The sequence below is a fragment of the Hippichthys cyanospilos genome, chromosome 2 (assembly GCF_059441005.1).
Source record: "Hippichthys cyanospilos isolate Australia breed blue-spotted pipefish chromosome 2, RoL_Hcya_1.0, whole genome shotgun sequence".
NCBI classification, from domain to species: domain Eukaryota; kingdom Metazoa; phylum Chordata; class Actinopteri; order Syngnathiformes; family Syngnathidae; genus Hippichthys; species Hippichthys cyanospilos.
In genome coordinates, this window is record NC_142370.1 from 16,886,485 (window position 1) to 16,902,952 (window position 16,468).

The 16,468-nt window shown below is 42.4% G+C and overlaps 3 protein-coding genes and 1 long non-coding RNA gene across 4 annotated transcripts; 3 read left to right on the forward strand and 1 right to left on the reverse strand.

Moving 5' to 3' along the window:
- The first annotated feature begins 324 nt into the window (after positions 1 to 324).
- On the forward strand, positions 325 to 4,543 carry sdf4 (stromal cell derived factor 4). The gene is made up of 7 exons (XM_088409096.1): positions 325 to 640; positions 1,724 to 2,036; positions 2,168 to 2,304; positions 2,503 to 2,616; positions 2,805 to 2,963; positions 3,088 to 3,263; positions 3,609 to 4,543. Exons 2-7 carry the CDS (start codon positions 1,726 to 1,728, stop codon positions 3,783 to 3,785), a joined length of 1,074 nt encoding a protein of 357 aa, XP_088265222.1. The 5' UTR covers positions 325 to 640; positions 1,724 to 1,725; the 3' UTR covers positions 3,786 to 4,543.
- An 804-nt stretch (positions 4,544 to 5,347) lies between these two features.
- Positions 5,348 to 6,530, forward strand: LOC148427601 (uncharacterized). Its single transcript, XR_015864822.1, has 2 exons — positions 5,348 to 5,521; positions 5,818 to 6,530. It is a non-coding gene; the product is annotated as an uncharacterized LOC148427601 (long non-coding RNA).
- Positions 6,531 to 7,584: 1,054 nt separating this feature from the next.
- Positions 7,585 to 10,463, forward strand: LOC148427602 (uncharacterized). The gene has a single exon (XM_088408243.1). It carries the CDS (start codon positions 7,600 to 7,602, stop codon positions 9,523 to 9,525), a length of 1,926 nt encoding a protein of 641 aa, XP_088264369.1. The 5' UTR covers positions 7,585 to 7,599; the 3' UTR covers positions 9,526 to 10,463.
- A 1,147-nt stretch (positions 10,464 to 11,610) lies between these two features.
- On the reverse strand, positions 11,611 to 15,071 carry LOC148427603 (uncharacterized). Its single transcript, XM_088408486.1, has 3 exons — positions 14,974 to 15,071; positions 13,316 to 13,464; positions 11,611 to 12,895 (listed from the first exon to the last, which is right to left on the reverse strand). The coding sequence occupies exons 1-3, from the start codon at positions 14,992 to 14,994 to the stop codon at positions 12,691 to 12,693; spliced, it is 375 nt and encodes a 124-aa protein (XP_088264612.1). The 5' UTR covers positions 14,995 to 15,071; the 3' UTR covers positions 11,611 to 12,690.
- Between the last annotated feature and the right edge of the window lie 1,397 nt (positions 15,072 to 16,468).

The following is a 16,468-nucleotide window of genomic DNA, read 5'->3' on the forward strand; positions in this document are numbered from 1 at the left end:
GCATCCCTGAGAAACTGGGCCGGTTTGAAAGGGCGTGCCCTTCCAGGGGTTTCGTTCTTCGATTACATTCAGTCACTTATAGACATAAGAAATAAGATGAAGATGTTGACGGGGAGGGGGCTATTTTAGGAGTTGTTAAAGTTACTAGTTTAGATCACATTTAGTAATTGTATTTACAACGGCTACAGTTGCGTTTTATTTCACCAGTTATTGTTAGTTTTTTTGTTCGTAAATCATTCCAAATTTCGTGGGGGGCGTGTCGTATAGCCAAAACTGTGGCCTTATTGCGAAAGTCCAACTTCCTTCTGCGACTTCCTGTGTAGTTCGTCACACTCACAACTTGACGACGTTCAACTATCGTGCCAAACCGCGTGACGTATTTCTTATTGGAGAACTTTCCATCTGATTTTTTGAGATTGTTACTTTCGTTCTTGATCGGCGAGCCGCCCCAGATTGGACAGCAAGCGTGGTAGCCACGTCTACAGGAAGCGACATTCGGTTTCGCTCGGCCAGCTGCGGCGGAAGAGACGTATCCCTGGTTTAGCATTAGCAGGTCGCTGCCACCTCGGGGAGCCGCTCGCCTCTCACCAACCCACCCCACGATCATTGGCATATTTGCCTTAATAACGGTTCTTCACGGGTGAGTGTGGCCGCAGTGCTTACTGTGCAATTCTAGCCAAGTGCGGCTTCGTTGTTTTACGTCACGAAGTTGTCTTTCGTGTTTGGCAGCTTCCTTAGCGCAACGAACCTATATATTGTATGTTAAGTCGTCATAAGTAGTATCCAGCTCATTCGTTCAGGGCGTCCCAAATCAAAGGCATTCGTCAATCTGTGCGGGAAAAAAATTGAGTTTGATTTTTTTTTAAACCATGTGAAAATGTAGTTTCAAATTGATCGAGCTTCAGATTCTAATGTTCACTGTGACCATTTATATAAACAATACAAACACAATTGACGTCACCCCAATTCGGTTTTTTTAATGCAAGTATTCAAGTCTGATGATTGATTAACATTTTAATTCTTCAGATTTAGTTCCTGGTTGCACTTATTTCAACCCATATATTTTGCCGCGAATCACGCGAGAACTCGTCAACTTGCGGTGTTTTGCCGGGAATCGCGCGAGAACTCATACTATAAACTTTTAATATAATTATGTAAATATCAATAAAATGTTTCTTGCGCTGCTTTCCAAGAGCTCAATTATTTTTATAATTCTATAACTTAGCTCTTGTTTACGAATTTAAGACAATTTAAACCAGATTTGTCGCAATGCTAATTTAGCTGTAGACATCAGAGTGAACCGATGCAAAGCAAAAGTAAATACAAAGAATGACAAATTGTGCAATACGATGAGTACATACTGTACACGAAGCAAAACATACGCTAACACAAACAGAATAAATATACCAATGGTATGCACTCATGATACATACAAACTAACTACATTATTCCCATAGACGGGTCTGATTCCAGGTACATGACAAAAAAAGACAATAGACTTTTTCACAGAATTTCAACTTTCATGCTGGCAGAGAGGCCTAAATCACCGTGTGAATACCAAAGCGATTTAATGGTTATCACACCCTTATGCTTGATGTGCTGGCTAATTCCACACTTTGTGTCAAACAGTTGCAGTAATAGCGCTAGACTGACGTGCCTGAAATGTATTAGCCATTGAAATGCCCCATACATTCTGATGTCATGATTATCTCTCCCTGGCAAGTCATGGCAGTACGGCGAAGACTTGGCGGGCCAAACCTCGCGGCCACTTTGCTACTCTTGTGGATCTTACCGCTGGCGACGCATGTGAGGGCTCGACCGGCGAACATGTCCGCCCCAAAAGACAAGAATGTAGCCAACAAGGACGACAATGAGATTCTTCCGCCGGACCATTTGAACGGACTGAAGATGGAGATGGACGGCCACCTCAATAAGGACTTCCACCAGGAGGTTTTCTTGGGCAAAGACATGGAGGATTTTGAAGAGGATTCTGAACCGAGACGAAACAGAAAGAAGCTTATTGACATCTTCTCCAAGTATGATATAACTTTGGTCTAAAGTTGTTAAAGATGCAGCCAAGCCTTCATACAAATGCTAACTTTATTTATGTTCACCATCAAAATGGGAAGAAAAAAAAATGATGGAAAATGTGACATTCCATTCCCAGAGTGGACTTCAACAAGGACCGCAGTGTTAGCGCCAAGGAGATGCAGCGCTGGATTATGGAGAAGACGGAGGAACATTTTCAAGAGGCCATGAAGGAGAACAAGAACAGCTTCCATGCCGTTGATCCCGATGGCGACGGTAAGTGGGCGTGTGGTTAAAAACAAGACATAATTCAATTTCAGATTTTAGTGCGCAAAAACAACTGAATGCAGTTGGATGAAAAAGGTGGAGAAAACGCTGATATCAAAAAGATTTTTTTTTTTTTTGTACTTTATTTGCCGAACTGCAAAAGTTGTCTCTGTCCTCCAAAAAATGTCCTGTTTTCGAAATGTGCAGGTCACGTGACGTGGGACGAATACAGAATTCGATTTCTTGCCAGCAAAGGTTTTAATGAAAAGGAAACGGCAGAGAAAATCAAGAATAACGAAGACCTTAAACTGGACGAGGACAGTAAGTAGAAAAGTACACGCAATATATCCTGCATTTTTGCAGTTAAGATGGTTTGAACGATGGCCGATGGCACACCGAATAGAACAAAAGCACACCATGGGGAAAGGCGAAGAAAAAAATAACATGAATATTATAGTGGATGACAAGCCCCTGGTGACGCTTTGTTGTTTTTGTGGTGCTCCTCACAGCTCAGGAGGTTTTGGAGAGCCTTAAGGACCGCTGGTTTCAGGCTGACAACCCTCCAGCCGACCAGCTGCTCAACGAGCAGGAGTTCCTGTCTTTTCTGCACCCGGAGCATAGCAGAGGCATGCTCAAGTACATGGTCAAGGAGATCATGCGAGATTTAGGTGCTCCGCAGTCCTCGTGACACCTTGTAGCCACTATTTACATTGGCCAGTGGTGATATTCTGTCGGTGGCATTCGTATGAACGTATCCAAATGCAAACGGGATGTTTTGCGCTCGTGCCGCAGACCAGGACGGCGACCAGAAGCTGACCCTGTCAGAGTTCATCTCACTCCCCATGGGCACCGTGGAGAACCAGCAAGGCCAGGAAATGGACGACGAATGGGTGCGCGAGCGGAGGAAGGAGTTTGAGGACGTCATGGACTCGGACCACAACGGCATCGTCACCATGGAAGAGCTGGAGGTATCCACCGCCTCCGCTTGCGTTCTCGATTTTGGCAGAATAATCATCTTGCCGCTCGCGCACCTTTCATTTCCGTCCGACGATTTAGTCGAATGAGCATGAGAGCATGTCAATTTTGAGTGAGTTCCTCCCGCTTCCGTTCCACAACCACCGATTGATTCCGATGTTTCTTTACGCTTATTCTTGGCTAAGGTGAACAGGCTTGACCCAAGCGAACTATTTCAATTACAAATTAAGCCCAACTTTTTGAAACTATATAGTTGTGCATACAAGTTTAAAGGCAGCTAATGAAGGATAGTTTGAATGGAATTCATACAAATTGGTCTTTGATTTTCTGTGCGCCAGGAGTACATGGACCCGATGAACGAGCACAACGCTCTGAACGAAGCCAAGCAGATGATCGCGGTGGCCGACGAGAACCAGAACCATAGTCTGGAGCTGGACGAGATTCTCAAGTACAGCGAGTACTTCACCGGCAGCAAGCTGATGGACTATGCCAGGAACGTCCACGAGGAGTTTTGAGGCGGCCAATCAAAGGCTATAACCTGAATTTGGTGTCGACCCGGGTTGCCCAGTCTGGTCGGGGCGTGGACTATTGGGGCGTGGCGAAGGCGCCGTCTTCTTGAACGTGTCGCCACTTTGATCACACCTGATTAACGTGCTTAGCCCATTTGCAATATGTGTATATGAGATGTATCCCTGGACGAGAACCGGAGAGCAGCTTGGGAATGTGTACAGTGTAAATATTCATTATTGCCCGTATTCTTGCGGCTGATCTACAGTACCTTCTCATTTAGGCGGGGATCTTTAAATAGTAGTTTATTAAATTAAATCTAAGTAATGCAACTCATTAATATATGATGACCGAAGCTCAGGTGTTGAACAAAAAGCTGTTAGATGTATGTAGGTCTGCGAATAGAGTATTCTTGCCCCAAGTATATATTTATATGAGCAGCATTGCTACATGTTTAATGGGCTCATTTTGTAATTTTTTTCCTGTTATCTGCTGAAAAGTTGCCCATGAGCGTAATTTTATTTCCCTGGCGTGCTGTTCGGAGATGTAAGAGAAAAGAAGAGCAGATGCACTGCGGAATGATTTCTTACCAAATCATGTTCCAGTGGTGTAAAATGTCTCCCTTGTAGGCGCGACACATGTATGCTTGCAAAAGCGACATAAAAACTGACATAGGAACTGTTAAGCCACTATCTAAGAATATAACAAGACCTTTAATAAATCAAATGTGGCATTTCAGAATAAAAGACATTTTGAGAGCCGTGTATGTTCCTGTCTGTATGGTATTGATTACACCCTTAAACGCCTCATCCTAGATTTGCTCCTGGTACTTTTATTATTTTTATATACATAAAAAAAAGATTGTTATACTGTACTCAAGTTTCTTCATTGTGTTCCTAAAGAACATGCTGGCATCTGATATTCTTAACTGAAATGATGAATTCATTGGTAATTTTGGTGAGTAAGGCAGAACATAGGTTAAGGGTCATCCAAAGAGCACTAAAACAACACATTCAATTCCAAAGACGCAGACAAATATGTGTGTCTTTGGAATTGATGTCAAAAGAAAGATACTGTTCTCCCAAAAATGTCTTGGTCACGTAATATGGTACTAAAAGTTTCTTTAGGTAATTATACTTTGAAAATAGCTTTGTTAAAAATAACGTGACTATGGGATGCCAAAAAGGACCCATTCCATACTTTGGGCAATTTGGCCCGACTTTGTGGTTTATATTTTGTTTTATATAAAACAACCCCCGAAAATGAGTCGTTTTGTACAAGATAACCTCAAGAATTAAGGTGCAAAACTTGTGTCAAATTAACCCAAATCGTCGGTCCTCTTTTTGATTCAAATGTTTTTAGAGTTTGAGTATTAAATGAATCAAGTACTTTAAGTATTTACAAACTAAATATGAATAAAAAAATAACGTAAATAATTATGTCAGGTATTTAAGTAGTCATGTAATCATTTCTATACTTCTATCCATTCATCCATTTTCTATAGCTGCTTATCCTCACATAGACCAACAACCATTCACCCACCCAACAAAGGACAATTTAGTGTCCAACACACCTACTCAGTGTTTTTGAAACGGGAGAGGAAGCTGGAGTGAGCCGGAGCAAGCTGGAACTGAACTCGGGAATCTGAACTGCGAGGCTGACGTGTGAAACACTCTCCACCACGCCGCACTTTGGGTACTAAGGTTATATATCCCTTGGTTACTAAAATAACTGATTATCTCAGGTAAGTAAAACTGATTACTTTAGCGCTTAATTACCTAAGTACTCAATAGTCTTAGGACTTAAGTCATTTAGCACCAGCCAATTTTAGACCCTCCTTTAGTCAAACGTTTGAAGAAAACAGAAAAAAAAATGTCTGGAGTCTTAAAACATAAAAATGTCTCGTAGGCTGAATGAGTTGAGGTACGTTTTGAAATGGTTAAAGAGCTTATGCTTCTCAAGATATACTGATGTAGCCATGGTCTTTGATACACAGTTCAGTGACATCATAAAAGTGCACTGATTCTTCTGTCCGTGCAGCACGACTGAAGCTGCTGGCTGGGCAGCTATTCAGTGACTGACAATCAGGCTACAGACCGCTGCTAAAAATCAGGCTTCAGACCGTCATGTCTACAGATTCCACCATCCAAAATCAGGCGGGAACGAGTGATTCCCCAGCACCAACACCCACCGTTTACGGCGCGTCGCCTCTGCAAGAGAAACTGGCAAGAAACATCGTGAGCACGCTGATAATGACTCTCGTCCAGCGCTTCCCAAAGAAAGTCAGGAAGTCGATTGAACAATATGACCTGCAGCTGATAATCGGGTGGGTCTACCGTAAAGTTCTGAAGGAGGTCAACCTGGAGCCCCTGGCCGCAATGAACATGGTGGCCTATAATAAATTCATCAAGACCGTAATCGAGGACCTCTTCCAACAGTATCATTCACAGGAGAAGTTGCTGGAAGCGCTAATCTCAGACGAGCCATCTTTTGATGACGTCGTTTCCAATCATTTGACAAAAAATCTCAACTCCCTCAACCGCACCTCAGAGATGAGTGCAATGAAAAGGTTCTTCAGCGCATTGGGCAGAGCCTTACTCAGGTCTACCACGCCACCACTTGGACTGCAATCCGTCTCATAATCTTTTTTCGAACTTTGAATGTGTAGTTTGTAGTCCCGTGTTGCCTGCGTGACACTGCAGTAGGCGCTGAAGAAAAATGTGTATGCACTATTAAATGTTGTCTGAAAACCCCTTGGGCTTTCCTCAGTATATGCATCTGAAGTTCTAAATCACCAGTATCCCATGCTTAAATGGGACTCAATGGGACAATACAAGCGAATGTTTGACGAGCTGCTTGGTCGAATGATCATTGACTGGTCGGGGCGTGGGGCCTGCAGTCCAGATTTTTCAACAAATTTGCATAACTAATGCAAAAAAAAAAAAAAAAAAGTGAAAAATTATGTAAACATATTGGTGGTGGGGTGGGGGGGTTCTGAAAAAAAAAAGATATTACAGTCCTAAGAAAAATGGGATTATTACAGATGTCAAAAATTGAGTTTGCTTAAAAACAATGGTGTCCAAACTCAGAGGGAGGCAACCATTCAAATTAGGATTGTATTAGTGTTTCACAACATTAGAGCAATGTTGTGTCCCCGCAACAGTCTCCGGTTTAGAAATGGGCTTGTGAGGGTAGCAAAAGGGTCATGCAGGCCCATATCATATTTGTACATATTGTATTTCCTATTACGTTGGACAGTGCGGGCCACACTTTTAATTTTATGCTGAAAGCTGTGGACAAGGGCCTAACATGCCCGTTTTAAGGTCCCATTTTGGCTATTTGATCAATGACATCATTGATCAGCAAATTATGACATCGCAAACAATCAAGACTTTGCATGACTGCTAAATATCTGCATATCTAAATATCTAATATAAGGGGAATCGCAAACGCTGGGCAAGAATCAGAAGGGTAAGATCACGTCATGAAGACTCAGTCCGTTAGAAGACTCGGTCAGTCTTGTTCCTGACAAAATAGTGCAAGTTCAGAGGCAGGGTAGCACACGTGGAAACGATTTCTATGTTGGGCTAACACAGCTACAGACAGTAAAGAGAAAGACAAAGTAAACACTCGTTATTTATGTGATCAGAGTTTGCCTTTCAAGATCAACGATGTCATCACTGTCACTTAAGGGACACGGAGCCACCTCACAAGGTTATCCTTTGTCATAAAGCTAGGCTGAAAACTGAGGAGGATCTCGCGCTTCGGCGTTTGAAATTGACAATCTGGATTTTAAATGTGGGCCCCTCCGGACAAGAAAGGATGCAACCGGAGATTTCAGTGGAACAGGAGATTCTCCTGCCAATTGTGTCAAAACATTTTGAAAACATTTCACCGGCCCAGTGGTGTCTGCTATCTGAAGGGCACTTTGACTCCAAAACGGGAGCTACGCTGGCGGAGATGTGCACAGAAATGACCCAAAAACTCTCCACCGATGCCTTGAGACTCATCGTACCAATGTTCCTGCAGCGGGTCGGGGTCGCAAAGGCCGATCCCTTGACTCCGGTCCCGGAAGGCACAACCAACAGCACGTTTGCCTCGGCCCTTAGCACACCGTTGCAAGAGTGCGACTACGCCAGCAAGCTGGACTCTTTGTTAACCGATGAGGTTTCCGAAAGGGTAAATCGTACTTTGGCGTCAGCTTCAGACAAGGAGGCTAAAGAATTAGTGCCACTCATCTACATCCCTGGCACCTTTACCAATCTCAATGTGCTTTGCCAGATGGTACGTCTTGCTTGCAGCGCGTTGCGGACTTATCTGGGTCATGTCGAGTCAACGACTCGGTGTTTCGGAGCGTGTTGGCGCCAACCGTCGGGGCAGACCCAGGTCACCCGGCTCGAGAAACACTCGAGTCTCAAGTCATCTTACAGCCCAAAATCAAATATCAATGTCGACGAGACAACTGAGGCTGTAGGCAAAATCCTCCGCAAATGGTCAGAAGGCAAGGACACGGACCCTGGCGATTCACAGCTTGAAAATGCCGCAGATGTGCAAGGCACGGCGTCGGAAATCGTCACAACCATTGTGGGGGATCTTCACTACGCCTCAGACATGGACACCAACAGAAGCATCCCAGTAAGCCCCCACTTTGACCTGAGGTTGATCGAGAAGACCTTGACCAACTTTTTTTCTTCGCACGTCCCAATGACCCCACGCAAGAACAGATTTATTGAGTTCTCCAGAAAGAGGTTTGAAAAAATGATGATGGATGTGGTGAACGAGGGTCTGATGAAAGACTCGGAGTACCTGGTCACCTTCTCGGGAACGTCCTCTGGTCTCGGCACATTTGATTCGGACCTATCAGACTCCATCACTTTGAGTTTTCAGGGAATCCAGGAAGATGTCGAGGACTTGTACAGTAATGTTGCAAGGGCGGGAACAAAAGGCTCCAAAAGCCAAGATGCCCTCAACGATGATATGACACCATTTTCAAACAAGCTGAGGGATAAGATCTATAACCATGTAAAGGGAAAAGAGCCAGTCGGTGCCCCTGACTCCAGGGACAAGCAAGCAAACGGACAGAACAAAGGGGGCCTGGATGTTCTGTTTGACATCGTCGAAGATTCCGTGGGGAAGTTCTTACAGCAGATGCTCCTTTGGATGGAAATGGAGTCCAGAAAAAAGGATAGTACAAATGCAGTGTGCGGTGCTTTAAATGATATTGACATGCTCATGTCTTCCATTGAGACGCCAAACCTGGAGAAATCCAGTTTGCGGCCAGGATCGTTCGCGTCTTCACACCGGCGATCTCAAACGCAGTCTCGCGTTGCGTCGGTTCCCATCACGGCAGCGATGCTGGAGAAGCTGACCCGGAGTTTCGTGAGCATGCTGATCATGACCCTGGTGAGACAGTTCCCAAAGGAAGTCAGGAAGTCGATGGGCCAATGTGAAGTGCAGCGGATCATCACCAAGGTTTATCGTGACGTTTTGATAGAAGTCAGCCTGGAAGCCCTTGCCACTATGGACATGGTCACCTATGGTAAATTCATAAAGGAGGTGATCGAGGATCTGTTCCATCAGTATCGTTCTAAAAAGGAGCTCTTGGAAACGTTAAGGACAAATTCGGATTCCTTTGGAGACGCTGTCTTGACACATCTCATAAACAACATAAACGACTACAAAGATGGCGTGAGCAGGAGCAAAATCAAGCGGTTCTTTTCACTGTTATTCAAGCCTTTCACATCCTAATGCCTGGATTGCAAACATCATTGTTGTTTGGGAGCACCGATATCCAAAGGGGATTCTGATATGACAGTGGTGGTATGACAATTAGTACGTTTATAAAGACAGGGAACTTCTGTACATAGGCTTTGCTGTAGCTGTTGCAAGTAACAGCTGAAGCAAGAATGGGAAGAAAGCAAAGCGCCGTATTAGTCATATCTTTCAACTAAATCCAACATTTTCTGCTAAGAATCATCAAGTATTTGTAGGTACTGCAAGTGCTCACCTCCCAATGGGAGTCTCTGCGGTCATTGTGACCAATCCGTGGTTGTTGTGCAACAGGTGCGTCGTGGGCACCGGCAGATGCCGGGTTTGACCATTTGAACAGACATGCAACTACAGCTTCTGACTGTACTCTTGAGTTTCATTTACATGACATTATCAAATCTGAAGGTCCGAAACTACTCTACTACACAGTAGCCCACTTATGGAAGACCGGGGTTTGAGTTTGTGGTCTTCCCGTTCGCCAATATTGAATTGTGTATTTGTGTCCTTGTGTCAAGTACATTTAAAAGTCCGGAGAGATCGCAGTCATTCAAAGGATAAATGAGTTTATTCTCCTCCCATCTTGACATCCAATGTATAATGTAGGAATCCCACAGATTCAGTCCACTATGACTCCCGCGTTGCTAAAGTGCAACGCTATGTTTTGTATTGACAACATTAAACCAGCGAACACTTGTGGGGCTTTTCCGAAATTGTTTGCGATCTAGTGGTTAAATAGTACCTAGCCAAATGTGGGAGTGCTCTTGGTGTCTATCTGCTGATCTTGAACTTGAAAGTTGGATTGGCTAGCAAATATTGACACGATATTGCCAAGGTACATGAATAAAAGTCAAAACAAGTATGTTTCCTTCGGCATGAAGATGCGATTTAGTCATTAAAATAAAGATTTTCAAATAGGATTTTGCGTGTTCATTCATGCAAAAAGGATTTTTCCAACCTCTCTGACACTTTTCAAGGCCTTGAAGATGTTCCAGCTTTTCAGCGTGCTTAATCATCTTCATTAATTTGCCAGCCTTTTGTAATACGGTTCCGGTACAACAACTACTATCAAATACGTTTCATCAAAGTTGAGCTCTTGGACTACTCATTCCTAAAGAGATAGTCTGTCCTCTGGCCGCTTGTTAACTACAAACACAAAATGCATTCTGTTTTTCAAAGACAGCATCAGGGATTCAAAACAAAAATCTCACTTCACCTTTAAAGAGCTCATAACATGAAAAGTCAACTTTTTGGAGCTTTTACCCATGTTCCAATGTTGATTCATCACTCTGAACGCTCCCAAAGTGTTATTTTCCTTCATTTATGCATTTCTAAGCATTCCTTGCTTATTCTGCGCTCTCACACCGACGGGTGATAAAAACAGCTTGAAGTGCGCTTATGACAATAGGAGCAATTCAAACCTCCCCTACATCTTCCCTTACGACCTGTGTAAGAGAAAATACACGCCGACCTTATCCACGGCTTTAAGTTTGTTCTAGTTCCGGATTTGAGAAATTTTGCCTTTCATTTATTAGCTACAACGTTTCATTTATTAGCTACAACCTTTAAATGTAGAAAATGGACAAAATGCATGTTTGGGAGCACACAGCCGGACAATCAATGTCAGTAGAAAGTAATTCACCCGGGGCAGATTTATAATTATGAATACCGGGTTCCAAGGACTGATATGATACCAGAAACGGGTGTGAGAATGGTGTATTGATACCGTTATGCATTTTAATGTCATTACAACGCCTGTTTTTGGCCCCGTTCATCACACTGTTGGAAACATCTCAATCAACCTTATGAGGATGAGCGCTCAAGATGATAGATGGATGCATCTCTTGGCCGACCGGCATTGAGAGGGGCGAGACAGCTACACGGTAAGAGGTGCAGTGTCAGCAAACAAGGCGCTTAACTTCCCGGTTAGAAATATCAGCGTCAGAGAAATCTATGAAGGAAGACTAAGACGAGCCCAGTCTAGGCTGAAAAATAGTAGCTCAGGCCAACCAGGATTGACTTGTCTTGCCGGCAAGGGAGGACTCGGCTTCCACTCTCACGTTCGCCTCAGAGCCATCGGAGCCCAGCCGTCCCTTCCTGCTTTTTATTCATTCACCAAGGCATTACACAATACAAGACATAACAAAAAGAGGCAGCCGAGCGCGGCCAACGGCTGGGCCAAGGTTTCAGTTGACAATTTCATGTGCGTTATCTAAGAACTGTGGCGAGATGAACTAGGACTGCATAGATGGATAGCAATGCATGCTATTCTAGACAAGAAATAAACACATCGTGATAATACCCAAATATAGGATTTCCTTACGATCAGTAGTTAAAAAAAAAGAATCATTGAGTAAATTAAGTCACTAATGTGCCAAATGTAATTTATATGCACATATTACACTGTTCTAACATGTTATAGGCCCTTTAAAAGTCTTGAAATGATCTGTAGCGTAGGTTTTTTCATTTTTAAAACTTGTTTTTGTTTTTAAATATAATCATTCTCCTTATATGGTGAACCCTCTAAAACCATAACGGCATTACAGTAATCCCTCGCTGTATCGCCTTTCATCTTTCACGGGTTCGCTGCTTCACGGATTTTTTACAGTGTGGATATTTTTTACAGCGCATTGTGCTCTGAATCCTGATCGGCTCAGGGGCTTTACTGTTGTCTCGAAATAAAATATTGACGCTGTACTGTATTGGTTTTGTCAATTTATTACAAAAGGCAAGAGGATCCAAAAGCTTTGCTTTTGCCGAGAGCAAACGCGCACACTATGTAGACACAGACCGCAATGGAGAAATGCGCAGCTTTGGAAATCTTGACTTTTACCTAGATTTCTTTTGCAATAAATTGAAATTTCAAGTGTATTGTTATGACATAAGAGGCTTCACTTTCTCTCCATCATAAGGTACCATATTTTCTCTTCCTCTTCTACATGAACAATGGTGATTCAATGGAGACAAGCAAAGCATACCATACTACTGTGTGGGGGTGGCCTCTTTTGGAACCCTCTACATTCACAACACAGATGTGCGTACCGTACCTAAGTGAGTCCAACCACAGTGCTTGGTGGAAAAGGGGACGGGAAGTGTCCAAAAAGAGTACAGCAAGGAGAATAAAAGATTCTGCCTCCCTTGTGAATGTTATTCCTTCTGCGTTGTAACACAAGTGCAACCCACAGCCAGCTTGTAAGGACACCTGCACCAGACATCGCGCGGCTTGTTGCGCACTCTCTCGTAGACCGAAATCTGGATGTAGATAGGCTTGGCGACCATATGCGGTACAGTGCAGTTCTTGCAGACAGCATGCTCGATGATCTCGGGCTCCCTGCCTTCGGTGCGATCCGACCTGAAATACAATGGAATTTTATGAAGAAACAGACACTGACTACCAAAACCCTCAAAAACTACAATATTTGGGGAGGGGCATAAGGCATACTGTGTTACTAGATGCAATAGCAACAAAATGATCTCTTTTAATGCCCAAGATGGCTCCAACAAAGCAAAAATCACCATTTTTCACCAGTCCTCAATGATAAGATATGCCCATCAAACTTAAGTATGATCGATAAAAATTGTGTTGGCTACTTTTGATATGAAATAAAGAACGTGACCAATTTTCAGGAAATTGTTGAATGGTTGTACTTCCGACACGTATGTAAGAGAGTGATAATGTATGAGATAAAAAATAACTGAATGGATCTGAGCCTAGGGTTAGCGCCCGCTGTGAACCTTTTGTTTGCCGGTAATGACAAGAACTTCAACTCACGTAAGTTCCCAGGGAGCAACTGAAGAACCTCCCAAGTCTGAGACGTGTTGGAAGTGGGTGTGCTGAAGGTATCGTGTCGATGTGCACTTGTTTGGACACGCAGGCGTGCCGCACGCTGTCCCCAGTATGACCAGTAACAGCCGGAAACCCTGATAATAAAAATAGAAATGAAAGAAAAAGAGTTGCATCATCAGTGTGATCTCTTGAGAAAACATTTTGCCCCCAACCCCCAAAAGTCACTTGCCACGCCAACAATAAATAAGATTGATATTCACAAAAACGGTATACCTATAACTGAATCCTTTTTAACATTGACACTAGGAAAGAGCAAAATAAGCCAACTTTCAACAACTGTTCACCACTTTTTTTTCAACATTTATGCAGGATACGGCTTAGTCTAAAGCAGAAAAAAAGAGTCTAAAGAGAGTCATATAAAAGTGGTGCAATAGTAGTGTAATGCATTACATTTTGAATGCAGTAATATAGTAATGTAACTAATTACTTTGGAATTACTCCACTAATAAGTAATATTAAAAATAAATCACGCATAAAAGTTTTGAAGTAACTTGCCCAAAACTGACTGTAGATCACTCAGTGAAATAAGTAGTTTCCTAACAGAAGTCTTTTACGGTGTTAATTACGTATTTGCTTTTTCCTGATTACAATGTGACTAGTAGTATAAGGTGGAACTTATGTAATAAATCGTGAAAAAAATAAAAATAATGATAATATTTCCAGATGAACCTTGGTATACAGTATTACATTTTTGATGTGCATTAGGGGATTCTGTGGAGCATAACATGAGACAAGCTCACAACACATTTAACCCTTACTGTTATGCTTGACTAAAAACAAATCAGTCAATTACGCCACTATGACAGCTCGCTGGTGATGTTTGCCTGTTAACGATATTTGCCTAAAACTCTCCGCAAAGGCCAGCACATCCAAGGTGTCCTTCCGCATTTCTTGTCAGCGTGCCACTAATAACAATCTGCAGGGTGTATTTTCAAATAATTCATTAGTAATTATTGTAAGTTCCATCACTATTGTAAAGGGTGTTGACCCTAATGATGCAACCCACAACAATCTAGGAATGTTCTGGATGCACAATAACCCTCATAGGTGATCTTCCTTTGATGGTCTTTTCAAGTTTGAATGCACATATCCATATTTTCAATGGTGTACCACCTTTTGCAAAACTTTGCGCTTCTCCAAAATTCTACAAATTCCGCAAGAGGCGTTTGACCACATTTCAATGGACGTTACTTAGTTGGGCTTTCTGCGATTCTTCCAGTATCTGTCTAACATCTCTAAACTTGTACATTTTGCCATTTAACTCCTTGTCAGAGAACAGCAGGTTGTGCAACAAGTAGTGCAACACTGAAGCTGGACTTGAGATCTTAGAACAAGGTTAAAATCCAAGTTCACTCGGGATGGTTCATCCTGCAAGTTCAAGCAAAATCCCAACGTCTTTTGTGAGTCGTGTAATTGAGGTCGCCAATGCCAAAATAACCGGTTCTCTTAAAAACTAAAAGATGACAGGAAAATTAGCTCGCGTTTAGCATTTTTTCCTCAGTGCCATGGCAAGAGCTATTGATGAGACAAATGCCGTTTCAGCAGGATGGAAAAGAAAGAAACAAAATCAATTTTGCACTCACCAGTATTGTGCTGGAAGTCATGTTGGTCAAAAAAGTGGAGTCTTCAAATGCAAAACAGCTCAGATGTGTCACCACTGAATGGATGTTTGACAGGGCAGTTGCTTGGTTATATACCCCGCCACCCTGGTGACGCCAAGGTGCATTTGCATGCTGTGCTGACCGCAGGCCAGTTACTGACCTTCCATAATCCAAATCATGATTCAAAACAGCAAGTTACTTGTCATTTTTATCTTCTCATTGATTATGAAGGTATTGCTAACCCAGTGCTTTTCAATTATATTTCGCAAAGCCCCTTCCAAAAGATGAAACATTTCACAGCCCCCCACTTAGCACGGTGACTAAATGAGATCATTATCCAAAAGAAAAATCATATAAGTAACCCCAAAATGTTATAATCTTTAAGAATAACAACAACAACAAAAAAGCAATATAATTCAACGTTCAACAAACGTCAACTTGGCTTCAACAGGGTTTATACAAGGTTACAGGTTTGTCTGAAACAAACAAAAACGTAATTTTGTGCCTTGAATAAGAAAAATGTCAATCCTTATTAAAATTAGAGATATTTTTGCCCAACTGAAATATTTGATGCTGAAAAAAAAAGCAGTAAATAATAATACCGTAAAAATGTAAATCCATTTGGAACGTTAACACAATCACCTATCTTAAACATTGTAACCTGAAGAAAAAGGCTTCAATTTTTCTAAATCACATGAATCATTATTGTGATTAAGAAAGCCTGTTCCTCCGGGTCAAATGCACACCCCGTGGCATTGCATCATGCCGCCCCACTCTTTGAGGACTGCTCTGACCCGAGATGGTCGAGCTAGTTGCTATCCCCTTGACACATTCTACTCTTTCTCATACCTTTTTTACTGAGTGCACTCAAACTACACTTTGGATGTACTACATCACATTAAATCATGCAATACATCGTATTTTTTCGGATTATAAGGCGCACCCTCAATTAACGACATATTTTAAAGGTTTTTCAATCACAGTATAGTAATACTCAAAGTAATAACAATAATAACTCAAATAATAACTCTAAACTCTCAATAGCATAATAACTCAATGTCAGTATGACCAACCTGTTCAATTGTAAACACACAAAAGAAACAGGTAAAGCTTACTTTATCACTTCATTCCCCATCTACGGCTCCCGATCTCAGTACTGATCCATATATAAGGGGCACCTGATTGTAAGGCGCACCATCAGCTTTTTAAAAAAATGGTGGCTTTTAGGTGCGCCTTATAGTGCGGAAAATACGGTACATTGCAAAGTGTCTTCTAAGTTCATTGATGTCTTTTCACGCTTCAAGTATTTGCCCAGAGTCAGACCTAGCAACACTCTTGTTTGGAGGCAAACAGCTCATGGGCCTGATTTCCATGTGCATGTGATTGTGTGTGCAGTGTGCCGGGGATTCCAGGTAATAATGAGGGAGTCACTAGTCTTCCCTCAGGAATTTACAAATAAAAAACAGGAAGTACGTGC

Bases quoted from the DNA above. Each gene is read 5' to 3' on its own strand.
- sdf4 (XM_088409096.1), top strand. From the start codon at position 1,726: ATGGCAGTACGGCGAAGACTTGGCGGGCCAAACCTCGCGGCCACTTTG. The intron at 2,037-2,167 runs GTATGATATAAC...TTCCATTCCCAG, and splicing joins CTTATTGACATCTTCTCCAA to AGTGGACTTCAACAAGGACC. The intron at 2,305-2,502 runs GTAAGTGGGCGT...CGAAATGTGCAG, and splicing joins CGTTGATCCCGATGGCGACG to GTCACGTGACGTGGGACGAA.
- LOC148427602 (XM_088408243.1), top strand. From the start codon at position 7,600: ATGCAACCGGAGATTTCAGTGGAACAGGAGATTCTCCTGCCAATTGTG.
- LOC148427603 (XM_088408486.1), bottom strand. From the start codon at position 14,994: ATGACTTCCAGCACAATACTG. The intron at 13,465-14,973 runs GTGAGTGCAAAA...TTTTATTATCAG, and splicing joins TGACTTCCAGCACAATACTG to GGTTTCCGGCTGTTACTGGT. The intron at 12,896-13,315 runs GTGAGTTGAAGT...ATTGTATTTCAG, and splicing joins GTTGCTCCCTGGGAACTTAC to GTCGGATCGCACCGAAGGCA.